General features: G+C 55.6%; 1 protein-coding gene across 1 annotated transcript in view; it reads right to left on the bottom strand.

The window, feature by feature from the left end:
* VSTM2L (V-set and transmembrane domain containing 2 like) overlaps positions 1-19,335 on the bottom strand; it is a 44,183-nt gene extending 24,848 nt beyond the window's left edge. Inside the window, 1 exon segment of the mRNA XM_038369425.2 lies at positions 19,060-19,335. Coding sequence (XP_038225353.1) covers positions 19,060-19,150 — 91 coding nt within the window. The 5' untranslated portion in view covers positions 19,151-19,335.
* Between the last annotated feature and the right edge of the window lie 1,731 nt (positions 19,336-21,066).

Raw genomic sequence — 21,066 nt, 5'->3', positions numbered from 1 at the left:
AGGTCTTGCCTCTGTATCTGTGGGTCTGGTATTGTGTGGAGGGGACAGGCGTCTCGGAAACACAATGGGAAATACAGAACACCACAAGGCCACTGGATTAGGGTTGACTATTCACAGGAAGCAACAGACCGATTTCACAAACTCAGCCCTCTCTCCTGTTAGGGAGCAGGCGTCTCCTGGCCGGTTCCGTTGTTACACTGAATTCTTCCAGCAATTTCTTCAGACATATTTCTGCCTGTGGACTGTCATAAACTGACTGATATCTGCAATGTGACTGGTCACTTAAATTACACTGTGTTGCTACTGATTGTGCAAGCAATTCCAACCCAAAGTGTGGCTCGTGACTCCCTATATTCATGTGCAAAGGCACTGGTTCACATGGGAGAGGAGGGGTCTGCACTGAAAGGCACAGAGCTGCTCCCCAGATGAAAAGCTAGATGCTCAAACGTTCATGGAACATGAAACAGACCAGGGCACAAGCTCAAACTCCTTAAAGTCAAACATTTATGAATATGGATTTGCAGCATTCTTCACACACGTACACACACGCACACACGTAAACTAACCCAAAAGACCCGCATGGAGTGTTCCAGTTACACGAAGCGGTAGACGAGGAAGCAAAGGGCAGGAACATCACATCACGCAGCCGCTATCAGAAGTAAAATAAAGAATTGCTTTAATGAGGGTTATGATGTTACTGCCTCTGATCAGTGTCGGTTTCAGCGAAGTTGGCACCTGGCAATGAGCTGGAGAATGGTCCAGGCAAGTGATAAACAGTTTGGGGTCCCCCTGGAGGGAAATCCTAGGAAAGATTGATAGTGGTGCAGCCCTAGGAGGCGACGATAAGGATGACAGTGAGGGCCTTTTATAGCAATGCAGCGTGGACTCTTCTTTCTCCGACAGCTCTTTCCGGCTCCGCTGAACCTGCTGTGCCGACCAGCACTCCGAAAACACAGTGCATGGTGCAGGGGAGAGAAAAGTGGCAGCACTTCATAGAAAAGCCCTCGAGGCCTTTGCTTCCTGCCTCCGGGATCAACAGCCCAGCCCAGTTTTGCTCAGCAGGGACCTCCCTGTGCCATTCCTACATGAGGGCTGGGGGAAGCCGCCACATTCTCAAAGCTGCAGATCGCGGTGGCCAGCAAGGGAAAGGTGCTTCTCGTTCTGCTCAGGTCTAGAAGCAGGTCAGAAATTCACCAATTCATCAATTAAAACTGGCTGAGAACTTTGGTCTTTCCCAGGCAGGTCCCCGTGTATCTGTGATATTCCCTGCTCAGGCCACGCTGGCCAGTCGCGCTTGGAGGCAGTTCCTTGGCTAGATAAATGTTCAAGCACTTGGCATTGTTGTTTTTCTGCTGCAATCCTGGTGCAAATACTTGTGCATGTGAATCTAAAATTCAGTTTCCACAAAAGCCTGTGCATGAAATTCACTTTCCAGGACTATTTGGCCTGGTGAAAATGGATCGCACAAGTGTTCACTGAGGGGAAAGCAAATTCATTACGAAACTGGAGCTACAATCATCTGCAGTGTAACAAATGGCATGTGCGGATGTACGCTCCAAACCGTGCTGCCAATAGTGACAGGCCAGAGGCGGAGACAAGGGCTGGACACCCCGGCTTAAAAACGACTGATAGTTTGAGACCGACAGTTCCCTGGTTTCCTCCCACATATTCTCTGTAGCTGCTCAGAGCTCTCACTCCAGCCCAAGTGGGTTTTCCCAGAACAGACATGGCAGGACCCTGCCGTCTCAGACTCCAACTCCTGTGCCCAGGGCAGAGCAGAAAAGGGCACGTTCAGTGGGATACCCATGCAGGCCAGTGCTGCCCTCCCGGATGAGTGTGCAGAGCTGTGGACTAAGTGTAATGCACTAGCTTCGCCTGTGCGACTGTCTCCCACTAGGGGCCGGTCACCAACAAGGAGAACTGGCTATTACGCTCCGGGTGCTGTGACTTCCAGAAGCTGGGAATGGGGGACAGGGGATGGATCACTTGGTTATTACCTGCTCTGTTCATTCCCTCTGGGGCACCTGGCATTGGCACTGTTGGAAGACAGGAGACTGGGCTAGATGGACCTTTGCGCTGACCCTCTATGGCCGCTCTTGTGCTGTTCCTTACAGCCGATGGAGTTGCTGGCCAAGGTTTGTACGTTTGACTCATGGTGTTGTGTGTCTGCAGCTTTGGCTTGTGGTGGGAGCCAGAACCTCAGTGCTCTAATCCCAGCTTCCACTGCAGCCTGAGGCAAGGCTTTTCCTCTTGTGAGTAGCCCCATTCACAAGAAGGGTCACAGGCAGCAGCAGGTCCTTACCCCTGCTCTCCCCGGGGCAGAGGGGGGAAGGCAGCTTTCCCTGGGGAGCCCGGAGGGCCAGTTGGGTGAGGATGGTGCACGGACATTGCAAAGCACTCCAGAAATGCTGAGCCATAAGCCCTTCCCTGACAAGATCTGGAAGTGCCCATCACACTGCCCCTGCCCCACTCAGTTGGCTCCGAAGCCCTGGCCCCTTTGCACCTTGTGCTGCTCCCCCTCCCCTGACATTGGTGCTGCGTCCTCTTAGCCAGCAGGCAAAGGAGAGAGTGACTTTAACGGGCTCAGTGCTCTGATGGTTTATAGCCACTGCCTGTCATAAACCGAGGAAACCAGGATCGATAAATCACCCCGGAAACAAAAATCAGGGGAAATAAAATGAACTCAATGGGGAAACACAGATAAACGGAATTGAAAACGCCTGCTGGGACAGCCTGGTGCTGTCATAAACCTGAGATATACTGGTCGGCTCGCAGTCTCCCCACCGTCGCATAGCATCCATTCTGCAGCCCAAGTCCCGACAGGGGAGGGCAGCACAGACCAACCCACCGGGGTCGCTCAGCACAGCCGGGCGCTCCTGGCAGCTAAAGCAGAATGAGACCCCCCGGGCAGAAGTGGGGGGGGGGGGACCAGCACTTTCCTGGGAGGTGGTTAGCCACACTTCTCCCTGCAGGGGCTGCCCCATACTCTGTTCCTGGGGCGATCCGCAATCCAGGCCAGGTTCGCCTCTCAACTAGACGGGACGCCAGGTGAGCACAAGGACCTGACACCAGCTCCCCCTTGCTGAGGGCTCAAGGGGGAGCAGGACGGACACAGAGACCAGGCCAGGCTCTCGGCCTTCCAGAAATGGCCCCGAATCCATTGTGTGGGGGAAGCGGGTCCTCGCTCGACAGTGACACTGCCTGTTCCTCCCACGTCCATCTCCCTTAGGGCTGGCTCTTGCTCCCTCTGACGTCAGCAGGAGATTATGCCATGGGCCCCATTCTGCTCGCAGCTGCACTGGAGTAAACATGGAGCTGCTCCCGGGATGCAGGCGGTGACAGCTCGGAGCCTGCCCTGTGCTCTGCGATGCACTGGGCACACGGCCGCCCCGTGTGGGAGTGGGCAGAGCTCTCCTCCTCCCAATTCCACCTAAACGCTCAGCAGGAACAGCCCCCTGGGCCTGCCAGACGTGTGCAGACCTGGGGACCCAACGTTTGGATTATGGGGTTACCAGAGCACATACAGCTTCCAGTCCCCACGCCAGCTCCTGTGTGACAGCCGTGCCCCACTCTGCTGCAGGCAGCACAACAAAGCCTCCTTCGGAGATAATGAGATCCCCGCTGGACCAGCTGGGGCACCGGCCGCGGGCTGCCCGCCTTGTCACAATGGCTTGGGCGACGCTTGCGACCTGCCTTTGCCAAGCTGACAAAGCAGAGGCTAAAACAGCCCAGAGAAGGACAGTTTCATAACTAAAGGGCTTTGCCATCATCACATCGCTGCTCTACTGGAGGGGAGGGGGGGTAGATGGAAAGTGAATAACGAACGTGTGCCAGTGCCCTGTAATTGTCTCTCCTGCAGGAAACAAATGGGGCTTCCCCCAACCTGGCAGCCCAGCTCGTAGCAGAGGCTACTCGCTATAGGCCAATACACAGATTCCAAGGGGTCTAATAGTTCCAAGAGGCTAAACTATCTGGAGGCTCATTAGCAGAGCTCGTTAAGGCCTGCAGTGCTGGGGGCCTGCTCTCCGGCAAGTTCTCTCTCAGGTACAACAATCTCTCAGGTTTTCGGCTCACTTATTTTCCTTGCAAAGCATAACTGCGGCCGCCGGAGGAGAGGGCAGGGTTTGCAGCATCCCGAAGTGCTGTGTCTGCATTTCACCTATCGTCCCCCACACAGGTTCGGATACCCTGGAGGGAAGGCAGAGCGAAATTCTCCTGAAAGTAACGACACCCAATTGTTGTTCCAGGCACTTCCCCGGCCTGGTGGGTCAGAGAGGAGTTTGTCCGTCTCGGTTTCCAGTCCAGGAGGCAAAGACAATGCTCAGCTCTACAAAGAAGCCTCTCGGTCATTGCAGGAGGCAATAAGCACATGACATTGGCCCGCTGGCCATTGACAGCCCTACGCACACCAGCGCTCACACTCAGCCTCCCAGCTGGGGGAGGGACAATCTTGCCACCAAGTTTGAGGCCCTAATTTACATGTTCAAACCTGTAAGTCGTGTGCACCCTACATTCAAATTCACGTCAATCCCCCTGCACTCGGGAGCAACGCTCTGCGTGAAAAGCAGGAGAAACTGAAACAGAACACAAGTTGCCCTGGGGGGGCAGCGGTCAGAGGAACTAACAGAAGCCAGGCTACTACTGGAGCTACCTAGAAGGCAAAGGACTTTTCCAAGTGGCCATTATCAGCCACAAGAGGCCAGCGGAAACCCCTCCCCCAACAGCCAAGTGACCCCGGCAGGGTGGATTCGGTTGGTGCTGTTATTGCTGAGCCAGGTTTTGTTTCAGCTGGGTGACAAACTGACAAATCCAAAGAGAGTCAGTTCATTTCAAACCAACACTGAATTTTCTTTTTTCCCCACCATGAAATGAAAAAAAAAAAATTGCTCGGGGGAACGGCAAATCAAAGCCACAGTTCCAAACCTCTGGTGTTCAGGTTTTTTTCAACCAAAACTATTCACCCAATTCTGCCTGAATGCACCAAGTTTCACTGCCCTGAAACCTTATTTCTCAGTAAATTTACTATTTACAGAATAAAAGTTGTACGGCTCTAGTCACAACTGTAGTAAATGCTTGTGCAAATGAACACCCAGCAGCTCACTGCGCCAGCATTTGCCACAGCTGCGTGTGTCCTTTTCTAACAACCTGGGCCTAGAAGTTTTTCATGCATTAAATAACCTTCCTTCTCATCATTAACAACCTGCTGGGAAGCTTCACATTTCACAAATTAACCTCCCATCTGGTGCCTAGACTCCCTAGATACTTGGAAAAATACAGCAAGGTGTAGCCTCCTTTCATGGATACCATTTTGCAGAGGTGGCACCTCAGAAGATACAGTTCCATCTCCAGCAGATTCCTAGGGACCATGCTGGGTGAGGTCTATGATGGCAGGGGTTCTCAGCCAACTGCCTTCTCACATTGCTACCAGCGAGAGGGGGCTAGGCTGGATCCCAGTTGGACGGGAGGGGGACAGTATTGAAAAGGTGGAGAACCGTTGTATGGTGGGGTAGGTTTGGAATTCTAGTCTGTTGGCTGGGACATGCAAGCAAGTCTCACGGTTTCAGAATGAGTGTGGGGGAAGGGTTTCGTGGGCCATTGCTCAGTTTTAGGGTTCACATTCCCTTCAACAGAAATTCACTCAAAACAGCTGAGAACCTACTGTGAAAGGCCCCGAGGTGCTTTCAACACACCTGGCTAATGGAAATGCTGTAAAGTCAGCTGCTTAATCCCCAGTTGACTCTCGCGTGTCTAGGCAGCAAGCGGTAGCCCATCACGTAACATTTGTATGATTAGTTACTCATTTTACCAGAGTGCCTGGACCAGGACCTGACTGTGCCCTGTGCCGTACAGACAGACCAAAAGGACAATCCCTGCCCCAGAGAGCTTCCAATCTGAGTCTAAGTCAGGCGACACCAGATGGCAGCAGACAGACCAAAGGAGGAGCACAAGGAAGCAAAGAGACAACAGCGTTCAGAGTGACAGGCAGCAGGCTCCGCCCAGCCATAAAGTTTTCAAGAGGGTTTTGAGGGAGGCGAGTGTCTTAGCTCTGCAGATGTTTGGGGAACTCTCCCCATGCGGGAGGGGCAGCATGGCAGAAAACAGGAGCCTGCTTGTTTCAAAACGTAACCAGCAGGCGATGGAGGCTGGTGCCAGGGGCCAATTCAAAATGGGCACTGATGCCACGATAGCAAGTGAGAGATGACAGGGAGAGCAGGGACTGACTGTGAAAGGCCCTGAAAGTGAAGACAGGCAGCTTATGTTCAATGCAGTAGAGAGGGGACCAGTGGAGGGATGCAGAGAAAGCGGTGACGGGCCAGGAACATGATCTTTGCAGCTGCATTCTGAAAGGAGATGAGCAGGGCAAGACTGCATGTGTCAAGGCCAGAGAGAAACATGCCCCAGTAATTGAGACACAAGATGAGGAGAGTATGTAACTGTGTGGAGGGGTGGGGAAGGGCGTGCCTTACAGCCAACATGCAGGAAGAGCCGGCAAGCCTTAGACATAGCCTGCCGCCCTAGCAAGGGGGCTGAGTGACAGGCAGGACAGTGAAGAAAGGTGGTAGCAGGCAGGGCTTTGGGGGGGAAGATTGGGAGACAGAAGGTGACAGATCTGGAGTACAGAGGTAGAGCTATGGAGCGTCAGCAGAGAGATGGTCGCTGACTTTGTGTTTGTGGATGAGATCACCCAGACAGAAGATGTGGAGAGAGAAGAGGAGAGGACCGAAGACCAAGCCCCGTGAAGCCCCACAGAAAGCTGGAGGGGGGAGAGGCAGATCTGCCGAAGGACACACTGAAGGAGCGATTCGAGACGTAGGGGGAGAACCAGGAGAGGACAGAGCCAGGGAAGCCAGAAGAGCACCAGATTGCAAGACAAGCCTGGCCAGCAGCATCAAAGGCAGCTGACAGGCAGGGATGCGGGTTGAGCATGGGCTCTGCGATGTGGCTAGGGAAAGGACTCTGAGGAGAGTGGCCCCAGTGGTGTGCGAGGCGTGGAAACCAGCCCAGGGAGGAACTCCAGACAGCGCCTGTGAACAGCACGGTCAACGAGCTCAGAGACGCAAGGAGGACGGGGCGATACTTGTAGACACAAGGGGGTCAAGGGTTGGGGTTTGTTCCATAGACTTGTAAACGAGCATCACAGACGGACTCAGGTTCACCAGGCAGGTTTATCTCTAATGGACCCAAGCAGACAGATACAAACCCCCCTGCCTGGGGACTCCAGTCCCCTGAGGGCGAGTGGGTGGGAGAGCGGGACTCCCCGCCCCACACCCCTTCCTCGTGCAAGGGGCAGCACGGCAACGGCTGGGAGGACACAACAGAGGAAGGAGCATTCTCAGCTGCTGCAGGCCAATTACAAACCTAGGGAGACTTAAGGGGGGGAACACTCTGGCGCTTGCAGGGTTGCGCTCACTGAGCAGGCTTCCCCAGTGGGATTTCATACCGTACTACCGGACAGGCTCGGGGGAGGGGGAGGAGATTCTTACTGAGCGGCATCCTACTCCAGGGGGTCCTGAAAGCAGGCCCGGGGAGGAGAAAAATTTATTGCCACGGCCCTAATACTAAACCGTCCAGGGGGAAAGTCTGCAGCTATCGAAGCAAAGGGCGCGGGAAAGCCGGGGCGTGAGGGACACTGGAAAGCCCAGGGAGCGAGAGGCTCACAATTCCAGAGCAAGGGAGGATGATGCAGAACAAAAGCCAAGCACAGCAGCAGGGTGGAGGGACGCAAGGCGGGGAATTCGGGTAGAACCGTACCAGACTTCAGCAGCAGGCAGCAGAGCTGCTGCGGCTCCCTCCGGGCGACTGATTTCATCCTACACAGGTGGGTTTAATCAGCGATAACTGGAGTCCACCAGCGTCTGCAGAGAGGAGATGCTCCAAGAGACAGGTGAGCCCCTCCAATGCCAAGGCCCTGCCTGAAATCACCAAACTCACCACCACTCTGCTGCTGTGGCTTCTTTCCACCCTAACAATAAACCCCACAGCCAGGCCCAGGTCTACAGAAAAACTCGCTCAATCAAGGCATTCCTGCCTGGCTGGAACCGGCTCTGAGCAGCCACAGGGTCCCATCTGATTACTGTCCACTTGGCATTGGCAACAGATCAACTGGGGGCAGAGATTCAATGTGCTGAGCTGAAAACAAATCCAGTTCACTGTCTCCTCTGCCTCTTCCCTCTCCGGAGCCTGGGGCAGGAGCAGCTGCCCTTGTTGCCGAGATCAACACCCAACCCCAGGCAGCCGGTGGCCAGTCCAGCTCGGACAGCGACGCACGCAGCAGACACAATAGGTTTGTTTCTAATGGGGGTGAGAGCAGAGAAGCCAATGCTCAGAGACATACAGAGGCTGGCTAGTGCATGGAGCAATTGAGTGGCTTTGCCTGTATTACTGAGAACAAGCTTTGCGGGCAGTGGGTGGAATTCTGCGGACAGTACCAGGGCCCTGCCCCACCTGTGCCCTTCACCAAAATCCCCTCCATGACACTGTAAGCTACTCAGACTCTGCAATGGGAGAGCAGGGGCCTCCAGCTGGAGACCTTTCAATTCTTAGTGCCCGGCTTCAACCCAGGCCGGGTCTGCGACATCAGACAGCAGCGTGCTGGCCTGCGCACATGAATTGGTGATTCCAGTGTGTGCCCATCGTTTAGCCTGTGCCCATCCTTATGGTGGCTGAGCACTTCTCCACTTTTACAGCACAAAATCCTTCCCCACAACTGGGGCCCTTAGCAGCAGCCTTCCCAGAGAGCCCAAGACTAAGCGGACTTTGGAGACAAAGACTAGATTGTTTCTGGGCCCAGCTTTGCTCAGCGTGGGAGTGCGGGCATCAGGAAGCTGCTAAAGGCTTTGCAGTTTTCAGGGTCAGCTCCAGTCCTAATGTGTCTGGGAGTTGCTTGGCAGCAGTTCTGTGTCCACCCCTTCCCTCCAGAGCTGGTGGAAAATGGGTTTCCCATTCCACAAACATTTTCAAGATAGTGAAAAATTTTCCTGGTAACCGAATTGGGATGAAAAGTTGAAATCTTGAAAATGTTCAAAAAGCAAGAATTCCAATAAACAAATGAATGACTAGAAATTCCCTTTGGGTCATTTGAAGTGACGAGTTTTGATTTGGACCTTCTCTTTTGTTAACCTGTGTCTGAATTTACTAAAATTTCAAAACCAAAACTGTTTTGACTCAAAAACCAACAATTCAACAGTTCCAAAGTTTCCCCCCAATAATCTTTCAAGTCAGGAGAGACATTGACTGTTTTGGTTTTGATGAAACAATGTTGTTTGGTAGGGGGGAAAAAAACAGTGGATCTGGCCCCTCTCTCAAGTCTGGGCACCCAGATGGGGACAGCTTGGGGGCTGCATGCACAGCTGATGTTCTGTGGTGTCTCCTCTGAGGACAGACACACAAGCCCAGAGCCTCCTATAAGCCTTTAATAACCAGCCTGTGCAGATATTGTTCTGAACACTGTAGCTCAGACAAACCGGCACAGACACAGGTTAATATTTGTGTAAACACGTATTGAAGGACAATTAAAGATGTATTGGACATTTGCAAAAGGCACATTAATTACTTAGTTAGAGCTCTAGCTTGCCCTGTGAATTATTTACCCTGATGAACCATTATTAACTCTAGTCAATCATATGCATCGTGCTACATCTACATGAGTGGAAAGCTTCTCCTCTGGAGCTGCGTGCAGTCTGCAATGGAAACCTCTTCCTGAACAGACCCGTGTCATGGTGAACTGGTGCCGTCCCTGAGGAAGTGAGACGGTTGTACAAGGAACTGGGTTTCTTACACAAATCCGTCTGGTTTTCAGTGTGCTGTTTTCTGAAATGCCCAAAGCCGCCAGTGCCCACTATGTAGGGAGGTGCTGAGTCCCTGCAAGTCGTACAGATGCACATGCTCAGCACTTGTGAATATCAGGGGTGAAATCCTGGCCCTCCTGGAGTCAGTGGGAATTTGGAGGGGGAAAAGGATCATGAGACAGGCTCATTGCAGGCTAAATAACAACAAAGCTGAGTCTGAATTACAGAGAACCTAAAGCCTCTGACCTGTGTCCGCTTCCATTTGCGCTGAGAACTTACAGCCAGCCGTGGAGCTGGGGAATTGTATTTTTCCATGTTGGGACGATAAAAGCTGCTCCCTGACTCAGGCGGCTGATGGCAACCTGCGGTGCGGAGCTCCTGCCACCAGCCCTAACAACAGGGGGCTCGAATGAAACGAACAGGCCTTTGACTCCAGCAGCAGAGACAGTGCCACTGACGGGTTTGTAGGGAAAAGCACAAGGCAGGTGCCTGGGCCACTCGGAGGGAAGGTTCAAGGCTGACATCCTTGAGCGTTTCATTAGCAGGGACCAGGAAGAACTCACGTGTAGATAGAGCTGGAGATGCAGGGGCAGGAAAGGTTTCTGAAATGGAAGGGGAGGTTGCGAGGGAGGCAGGCTAATCCTAGGAAAGGAGAGGAAGAGCAGGGAGACACAAAGAAAGGTGGAGCAGGAATATCAGTAGTTTTGTATCGGTAGTTCTCCAATTTCTCTGTACCTTCTGTACCGCTGATCTCGGTCATTATGTGCTGGGCTGTGATTGAGTGCGGCTTATTCTTTCCTTTCACAGAACTCCTTGTCATAATTCATGGTTTATGATGGTTCAGTGAGTCTTGGTGCTCATAGAACTAATTGCCAGCTCAGTCTCACTTGCACACTGAGCTATCCCCCCTCCCGGGCACAACTGCCATGTCACACCAGCTAGAGCAAACCACTCCGTCCGACAATGGCTGACCCTCCTCCCGGCGGGGTTAGAAAGCAAAGCTCCTTAGTGACAGCTGGGATTCTGGGGCTGAATTATACCTTCCAGCCAACACTGCCAAAGGCCGTGCGAATGGACCCTGGGAAGCCGGCTGTAGCTTGGAGGTACCACTGCCCAGGTGCTGGCCCATCAATATCCCAATGACCCCTGGGGCCTGCGTTCCAGAGTGGCCATGTTCTGCCTTCTGCTGCACCTGGCAGCCTACTGCTGGGGTGGCAGAGGGGTAAATGAGGGCAGAGTTAGGGCCAGGTGTTTAGGGCCAAGTTCCACAGCAATGCTTTGCGTGAGCCAGCACATGCAGCCAGACGTGGTCAGGAGGGAGCCTGAACGGAGGCAGCTCATGCGGCTGAGGGCTGAGCAGGCGCATAGGGTAAAACCGCCCACCCTGTCTAGAGAGTCCAGAGTCTACGTCCCGGTTTTGAAAGTGACTTGGGCACTTGGGGGCCTGGGTCTCCCAGAAATCAGTGGGGTTTAGGCTGCTCCACTACTTCAGCTCTTTGGAAAATGTTTGCCTGGGGTCTACATGGGGAAGGCACCCGCTTTAATTTACACCTTCCCATTAGTCCTGGGAAACCTCTCCAGCCCTGCTGTGCCAGCTGGACCCCACCACTTCCTGGCCAAGGCGTGATGCCATCACCTCACAATTCAGCCCCTTGGCCCCTCTGGGCCATGCCCAGGCCTGGGGAGAAGCTCACATCCCTCACATGCAGGAGAAGAGCCAGAACTTCCCTCCAGGAGCCCCTCTGCAGAGAGGGGTCAGGGGCTTTGGCTCTGGCTTCTGCAGCAGTGTGTGCACGCGTGTGTGTGCATGTTTACACGTTACTTGCACAAATACCTAGTACCATCACATCAGCAGCCTGCGGGTACTGCCAGGCCCGTCCAATTAAAACTAACTACAGCCGCTAACCACTCTGACTTCACCCATCGGTTCCAAGTCCTGGCTGATCACATTTCTCCACTCCCCCACCCCAGTTCAGATCACTTCCAACCTGCACCACTGAGCCCCCCAGGCCCACGAGAGGGGCCTTTGCCGCTCTCAGCCAGGAGTGCTGTGGGAAGGAGACAGAACGCGAGTTGTGGGGGGAGGCTGTTCAAGGGACGAGGCTGGGGCCGGACTGTGCCATGGAGATCCATGGGTGTTTCATCGGAGAACCTGTGCCTTGGGTCTACTCTCCCTGGCACGGAGCAGGAACGCTGGAGTCAAGGCAGGTGCTGGTGAGGAGCCATGAGCTCCCTCCAGGGCCATCCCCAAACTGCCAACGGGATTTCTCCCCACTTTTCTCAGTCCTTAGACAAGCCCTTACCCAGTGTAGAAAACCCATTGCTCTTCCCCTCGGCCATCAGCTCTGCCTGGCCCAATCTGCCTGCTACACTGGGGACACCTGACCCAATCCTGATTCACCGCATATTCCACAGCGTGAGAGACAACCTTGCATCACAGCTACACGCCAGCATGGACCGCACAGCTGTGTCGTGACATGCCAAGCTTCTCACCAGAGACCTGGAAGCCAACACATGGCACCCACCCAGCTTGTGAATTTTGTGCCATCATAGGGGGGCTGGGCTTTAAACCACGGCAAGCAAACAGCTAGTTCTGCTTCCTTCTCCCACCCACCTCCTGACAGCATGATGTGATACTACATAGTGATTTACAAGAGTGCTAAAGGGGCAGTCACCCACCAGTTCTCGACATGCCTCAAATTGTAGCACTTGTATTTTAAATAAACCCACCCCCAAATCCCCCTCAAGCAACCCCTATGCCCACAAACACACAGACAGTGACTTGCCTGGGGATAGACAGGAGGGTACTCGGTGTATTATAGATATTCACGTATCACGCGCATGCATGTCCCTGCCCCTCTCCCCGAGCCTGCGGGCGAGGGCTGGGACAAAGGGTTCTCAGCGGGAGTTTGGGGTGGCAGCATCACTGACCAGGGGCACAGCCGAGAGCTCTGCATGATTGCCCATAAAGCCATTCCCTCCCCACCCCCCGGAGTCACCCTTCATTGCAGAAAGGCTCTTATACAAACATCTCCCATTGGGATTATTTTACAACCCTCCACCTGGGGGTGGAGGCGCCTCCCTTGTCAGGAGGCCAGCTCTGTAGTGCTCTTCCGGGACTGAAGGAGAGGGAAGCCAGACAGAGCTCCCATTACCCATGATGTACTACAATCCCAGCCCCCAGCCCCCGATAACGCATGGATTTATCAAGCTAAAACTGGGACAATCTCATGCCCAGTGGCCCAGGCCCGTATCTTCCCCATAACCTGGGTAATTCTGGGGGAGAATTGCCATGTTTGGAGGGAGGAGGACACACTGGCTGGCAGCCTGATTTATTAATTTTTTTAAATTGGTGATTTGCAGCTGCTCCTGGGCTGGAGCCATTAGCCAGCAGCTCAGGGGGAGCATCAGCAAGCAGGGGCCAGGTGCTCATTAATACATGGCTCAGGTTCAGGCACCACCCCCACCCCATGCACACTCAATATTCTTCAAAGTACCCCTGGAGCTACTGGGCACATACCGAACTCTGACAAAGGGAATCCAATGGGTTTGTCGCTGCCACTCCCCTGCTCCTGTCTGAGCACAGCGAGCCTGATCCTGATGGGCTATGCTCACCTGCAGCCCCAGTGCGGTCGGGGCAGGGGAGGCCACTCATTACTCACAGGAGCTGGTCTCAGAGCCCCTGCTCCTACTCCCATTACTGCCGATGGCAAAATTCCCTTGACTTCCTCAGAAGCGGGACTGATCCCATAGCCAACGCTCCCAGCGCTGTGTTTGTGAACCCGGGGGGCTGCCAAAGCACACACTGAGCCACATGCCACGGGCCTTTTCTGCCCTACAGCTCTGCCATGGTACCCAGTCCTTGGACTCCCTGATCTCTGGCTAGAGATGGCTCTGCGTCCGAGGGGCAGACACCTCATGGGCTGGGTGTACGTCTGCCGTGCATCGCTCACATGAAACACGGGGAAGGAATGAGTAAAGGGAAGAACCGGGGTGCTTAGGCAGGCATGTGCAGGGGGTAGTATAGCACATTTAAAGCAATGCATCCCTATTTCTGCTGCGAATTTCAATTAACCCTCTAGCCTGTGCAGACGTTGCTCACTTCTGCTTCACACCTCTCTCCCTGGACCAAGGGATGGAAGTGGGGTCGGGGCTGAGTGCAGTCTGATGCCAGAATGCGCCCAGGGTATCTGAGCTACGGACATTTCTTCACATACACTCAGCATGCTGTGCCAGTGCTCTCTCCTAAACGGTCTGGGCGAGGTTCTCTGGCCTGCCTTGTGCAGGTCAGACTAGATTATCACAATGCTGCTGTCTGGCCTGAGAATCTCTGAATGAATCTGTTTTTAATGAGCCTGCTCCCGGGGAACGCTGACGCTGGGTCATCAAGAATACATCACAGCCCCAAAGCCGGATGCACAAACATAGCACTATGCCTTCCTATGCCACAGGCGTGAGCAGAGGGGGCACCGAAAGCTGTGAGTGGGGCAAAGGGGATTCAGCTCCGAAAGTGACCAGATACTGATTCTTAAACAGAAGGCGTCTTTCTCCTTTGTCCCTGTGCAGAAGTCCTTGCTCAGTAATCTGTAAGTCACTCGCTTCATTAATACCATGATGGGCAAGGCTACACAAACAGTTCCGGCTACAGACTGCAAATCTTGAAATTAGCCCTAGGCCCCCAGAGGAAAACATAAAATCTCAGCTGTGGAGCACACCTTTCACCCAGAAAGATCCCCAAATGCCTTACTAACATAGGGCCCAACCCTGCTTCCACCACCGTCAATGGCAAAACTCCCACTGACTACAGCAAGGGGAGGATCTTGTGATATGTACTATACAAAACAAAAACCAAAAAAAATGCAACATGGGGATTTTGACCAGGGCCAGAGCACCTTGCCAGAGAGTTGGAATTAAGCCTGAACCGGTGTGTATTTCTAACAGTTCACTGCTCCTGGCTGGGTTGCTACCCACACAGAGGAAAAGTCCTCTTGTCCCCATGGGAGTCTTCCCAGCCCAGCTTCACCATTGCAAGGGAAGGAATGCATGGCCAAAACCATCCCTGTCCCCCCTGTTTCTGGCCCTCCTGAGAGGTGACGCTTCAAGCGAAGAGACACCCAGCAGCCTGAATGTGAATTAGTTTGGGGGTCACGCTCCTGTCTCTCCCACTAGTTGCTTTCAGAAGAAGCAGAGGAGAAGCGGTTAGAGTAGAAAACGGGGCACCAGGACTCCTGGGACTGGTCCAAAAACTCTACCAGTGACTCTCGAGAGGCCCCTGGCAAGAGTCCTCCAGCCAAAGTGCCAGAAGCTGCCTCTGATTTAGAAGCTCAGCTGCAGACACCGTGGCCTGGTTTTTGTGGAGCTTGGGCACCGCAGATCCACATTATTCCCAGTGCAGTGGTGGGGGAAGAAAGCCAGGGCCACGTCATCTCACGCTGGGCACCGAAAATAAATAAGGCACCAGATATCAACAGCCCCTTCCGAGCGCTGCTCTTAGCACCTCTGGTTCCGCCAGCTCCTGCTGCGTCCTGTCCCTGGGCGCTGGGCACTCCACCAAGTCTGGTGATGGGAAGGAAATAACATGCGCCATCCTACGTCAGTCCGTGCAGCTGGCTGGGGGGCACGTTCCTGTCCAGGACAGATCAGGACTAAGTCAGCGTGAAAGGAAGGACCAGAAACCACTGGCCTGGTCTGTTCTGCCCTGGTGAGTCCAATGACCAAGGACCATTATCACAGCCTCCGCGTCAGCATGCTGCAGAGCACAGAGCACTACCCAAGGGCTGCTGGGGATGGGAGAGGAAGATAGGAACGAGAACTTGGCTTAAGGCCAAATTCAAGGCAGAGGAGGTGGCATGGTCTGGGTTTGGACAGGGGCACGCTATCCAAGCTCAGGGAGAGACTGCACCCTGCAGCAGAAAAGGTTCTTCCACCTCCGGGGATGTGAACAGAGAGAACACAGACTAGGCCAGAGTGAGAGAGCCGCCTGTCCCAGTCACCACCCAAGTCACACCAACCCGAAAGAGCAGCACGACCGAGACAACACAGATGGAAGCAGGGAATTTCCAGGTCCTGGTTAAATCAAGGTCCCAGCCCTGTCTGCCTCATGATTCCCAGATTCTTGGGAAAGGCACCCATTCCTCTAGTTGATTTGCTGCCTGGTTCGTGGAGAATTTTTAAATGACAATTAGCTGTCATTATCCTAATGTGATAATTCCCACTGTCTTGCCCATCATATGTCGGCCTTCTTCCAGGGAAAGGCAAGCACAGACATTTGATGGGGAAGGAGTGTCAGAAGTAATTGTCTTGAACAACTGTACAAGCAGCAGCAGGAAAAACACATCGGATGGAGTATTCCCACCAGGAAGCTTGAAAAAAATCCAGAAGAATGCAGAGTGTTTCTGAAAGTAATTGCTAGAATAATCATTGGTGTGTGTGACAAAGGAGAAGGGCAGCACCGTGGGGAATCAGGGCACAGCTTCCTTAATCCTTCAGCCATTAAACTAACTGGCTTATTGATGTAAGACACTAACATTTGCAACCGATGCAAAGAAGAACGCTGGATTCTCATGCTCTGGAATGCACGCTATTTACCAACTGGCTCTTTTCCTTCCCGGCTCCGTGCACACAGACAGACTGGGAAGAATGCACGTTTGAAAGCCGATGGCACCAGCCCTGCGTGCAAACAGTCTGCAATGGGGGGGCATGAATAATTGAAGGAACTAGCTGAGGAAGAGCGAGGCCGTGCTGTTTGTGGAGGAGTGACAGGGACGTACAATGCAGTAGAAGCTCCCTGCTGGGGGGTGCCAGGGCGGGCTTCCACACAAAAATAGGCACAACTAGCTCAAAGCAAACCCTTTGTGATGAGGGCATGGGGAGAGAGGTTGAATGAGATTTGATCAGAACAGCCTCTTTCAGCCAGGTGGGCTGGGATCACATTGCTCAGGCTCGCAACCAAGAGGAGGATGGGGGGACTAAACATACCCACATACCCCAGTAAAGGAAGACGTATTGTGTGTATTACCATAGTGCCTGGGAGCCCTAGTCACGGACCATTCATAACAAACCTCTCAGAAGCCTAGTGAGTGCATGGCGTACTTTCATCCCAACGCCCAGCTGATGCCTTTGGGGACAGGATTAAAATACTACATCCCCTAGAGCACATGCTCTGGTTCAAACGCTCAGCTGCAGACAGGGGCACTCAGGCTGCTGGTCCCTCCTCCAAAAGCCTCTTGTGCTTCCACTAAGGTCAGAGGCGGATGCACTTCTTGGAAGCCATTGCTCTCATTCCAGAGGCTACACGGCCCCGGCTTGCACCCACCGAAGTCAACAGGCACATGGAGGATTGGGCCCGGAATTAGGACATTTTGTGGAGTAACCAGGTTGACGTGCCCCCTGAATTGCTTGAGGCCTGGTTCCAGCCCTGCCCTGCAGGATCACTTGTTCACTTCAGGGAGGCTTCCAGGGCTCTTTTCTCCCCTCCCTCCCCCATCCTCTCCTGCTGCTTGGGGAAAGCTGTACCAGTGACTAATGAAATGATCAATCTCCAATCTGCTAAACAGCAATTTATCCAGGTTTGCAGCACACACTGCTTTTATCGAATTGGTATTCACCTGCTGAACACAAATGGCTTATTATACATGACCCACTTATTCACTGCATTTCAGGATCCTTAATAAAGGTTTCTGTTGTGATTAAGTGAGTTGCTGCGGAACTGCCCATGGTACAAAGCCCTGTAACAAGGCTCCTAAATGCACTCACCCACTCAGATCTTTTTCCTTTACAGCAACCATTTCAGTACTTAGTTGTTTATTGCTGAATTTCAACGGAGGTAATGGAGGCAGATCTCTGTCTCTAGCACCCCCTTCTCACAGCACCCAAGGAAGGTCAGCAATTCCAGGAAATGCTCCTGGTTTTCCGGGCACAAGCACAAATGACAGGTTACTCCTGAAGTATGACAACACATTGCTGTTCATCCCTATTCTAGACTGCAGGGCATGGTAACAATACACTCTGCACAGCAAGACAGTCCTTCTGAGCACCAGGCTGCCATGGTACATGGCTCTTGCAGAGACTGGAGGTGCCTCAGGGCAGGGGACCAGCTTTCACTCTAGGTTGCTGAGAACCCAGCACAATGGGGTCCCAGTTCTGATGCAGGCTCCAGGCACTGCCGGAAGACCCATAACTAACACAAGATAACAGAGGAGACTACCACCACCTGACATGGCTGGATTTGTGAGTTTTCCCCAGTGAAGGGTGAGGAATGTAACATACATCCAGCTCCCTGGCTCCAAAGGGGACAGGAGAAACCAGACGCTAGTGTCTCCTTTCCTCATTCTCCGGTGACCGATGCACTCCTGGTGGGAGCTGCCTGAGAAGTTTTCATGGAAACCAGACAATAAACGTGTGAAGCTGTTCACAAAAAGGGCTCTCCCGTGTTCCAGCCCGCCCCAGCTACTGGAACTAGGCCAGGGGCGGTAGGATTTCCGGGTTGCTGTGCTTGGAAATCAAGATGAAGCAACCCAGGGGCTTTATAGAGGAGCGAGGAAGGGGCATTGCAGTGGCTCCAGGCCATTTGCCGGTGTCTGTGTGGACCCACAGGGTGCCAGGCGGCCAAGGCTGCATTGATAAGCATATGCAATCGGAAATGGCCTCTCTGCCCCCCCGCCCCACCCTGACCCCAGTGAGAGCTGCCGAGGGGAGCAGGCTGAGCCCGGGAGCAGGGTCACTAACTTTTCCTCACTAATCTCCTGGCAGACCAGGGTCTCCCGCCAGCTCCTGCGCCGGCAGACCCACGTCCCCGGGTTCTCCAGGCTCCGGGTGCGCTCGGCCGCTCCCGACCCACGGCGGGGCTTGGAGCGAGGGGCGCGCCCACAAACTTACCGCCCTCCCGGGCAGCAAACCCGCTCCGGGACCCCGCCGGGGCTCGGCTCTGGCCGACTGGGCTGTGCCGGGTCCCTGCCCCGCCGGCTCCGCGCTCAGCCCGGGACGGGCTCGTCCGCAGCGCGGAGCCCAGCGCCCCGGACCGGCTGCGGGGGGCCCTGGCCGGGCTCAGCACGCCCCGGGCGGCACCTCCGGCCGCCCCCGCCCCCGGCTGCGCAGCACCCCGCGGCCCGCCTGGCTGCGCCCCGAGCTCGCTTCGCCCCCCGCGAGCCCAGCCGGCCGGGCTCTGCCCCCCCGCCCCGGGAGGAGAAGTTTCCAAAGCCCCGCGCTGCCCCCGGCAGCCTGCCCCGGCCTGCTCCTGCCCTGCCCTGCCCGGTCCCCCCGCCCGGCTCACCGTTGGCGGCGGGGGCCCGCGCCGGGGCGCCCAGCTGGAGGTAGAGCCCCAGGTAGTGGAAAATCCCCAGGGTCACGCCCAGGGCCCCCATGGTGCTCGGGGCTCAGCCGCTCCGTCCGCCCGGTCACATCGGGCTCGGGCCCCTCCGCAGAGCCGCGGCTGCTCTCGCGCCGCCGCCGGAGACTGCGGGACTCTTCTCCGCCGCGGAAGGCTCCGCGCTCGGTGGCGGCGCCGCGGCCCGCCCAGAGTCTCCCCCCGCCGGCGGAGGGATCCGAGCGCTTCATTTAGCATCAAAGTTTTTTCCCAGGGTGTCATCGGCCGGGCCGGGCCGGGCCGGGCCCCAGCGGGGGGGCTCCGGGCACCGGGGGGCGTGACCCAGTCCCGCTGGCCCGGGGGGGTCCGGATTCACCCCCCCGCCAGGGGCTGCGGCGCCCCCCCGTCCCGGCCGCTGGCCCGGGGGGTCGGGGTGCGGAGCCCCCGCGCTGCGCCATGCACCGGCCGGCAGGGACCCCCGTGCCCGGCCCGCGTGTGGGGCCGGGGCTGCCCCAGCCATGGGGCCCCTTGCGCCTCTCCAGCCCCCGGGCCGGGGAGCTTGGCGGGCGGGCGGCCCCGGGCCCCCACCGACCTGCCCCGCGCTCAGCACCCGGGACAGCGGCCGGCGCCCCCGCGGCGCTCGGCGGGGCCAGCCCGGCTCGCCGCCCTGCGCCCGGGCTCGGAGCCCGCCGCGATGCGTGGGAGGGGCCCGGGGCGCAGCTGGGGCTGGGGCGCCCCGCGCAGCCCCGGGGATCCCGACTCCGCCACGCACCCCAGGGCCCGACCGATCACCCGGGGCCCGGCCGCTGGGCTGCCCCGCTGGCCTGGCACCGCCCCGGGGACCCGGCTTCCGCGCACCAGCCCGCGGGCGTTAACGTGCGGGGTGGCCGGGGGCCCGGGCAGCCGCGAAACCAGCCCGGCTCCGGGAGCCTCATCTGGCCCGGGCCCGGAGGGCAGCGAACCGGCCAGGGACACACAGCGGACCGCAGGTCACCCCAGGGCCCCGGCCCCCCCCCCCAGGGCCAGGAGCGGGCAGCCCCCCGCTTCCCAGTGCACTCCCGGGGCGGGGCCTCCCCCGTTCATTACGGGCTGGGAATGAGAAAGGGGCGCGGGGCGCGGATGAAATCCTGGGGCTCACCCCGCTCGCCCTCCACTGGCCCTAGGGCTCGACAGGGAAATCGCCCCAGAGACCCCAGTCCCAGCAGACAGCTCGAGCCTCTGCCCTCCGGGCCGGGGCAGGAACAGGGACTGTGGGGATTTGGGGGATCGGGCTTTGTCCAGCTTCTGGAGTCGCGGGGATGTTCTGAACTCTCCGGCCGCTGGTGCGGGGGGCTGCCGTCGCTGTGCTCCTCCGGCGCTGAGCCTGGGGGTCCGCTCCTGACCGGCCTGGGGGTGAAGAGCAGCAAGGAAGCGGCTGAGCAGGCCCTGCCCTCCCAGGACAAAGGGTGGCTGTAGCAGCCTGGCTGGCTGTCCGGGTCAAGGAGGAGATTCTCGCCTCCGGAGCTGGAAAAGTGAGGTCTAGGAGCGGGAGCTAGAAACCGGAGGGGACTCTGACCAAATCCCAGAGAACACTCAAGAGTGTTGAGAAACCAAGGCAGAGACTGGAGGCATGGAGGTATTGTTTTGCCTAGATTAATATAAATCAGAAGGTAGGGAGTGTAGAAAATGGATTCGGGAAGCAAAGGGACACAGAAAGCTGCAGCCTGCAGCATCAAGGAAAATGAGGAATTCTTCAAGTATTTTAGGAACAAAAAGAATCCTAGCAATTATATTGGTGCATTACTAGAACTATCAATAATAATGCAGAAAAGGCAGACGTGTTCAATAAATATTTCTGTTCAGCATTGGGGGTGGGAGCAACAGATGATGTGGTGGTATAACAACACTGTTTCCATTCTACTAGCATCTCAGGGGGATCTTAAAGAGTAGATTTTAAAATGTTATTAACGCTAATGTTTAAAATCAAATTTACAC

This window comes from Dermochelys coriacea, chromosome 13 (assembly GCF_009764565.3).
Source record: "Dermochelys coriacea isolate rDerCor1 chromosome 13, rDerCor1.pri.v4, whole genome shotgun sequence".
Classification (NCBI taxonomy): Eukaryota; Metazoa; Chordata; order Testudines; family Dermochelyidae; genus Dermochelys; species Dermochelys coriacea.
The sequence above is the reverse complement of the archived record's forward strand: the minus strand, read 5'-3'. Positions and strand labels throughout refer to the sequence as shown.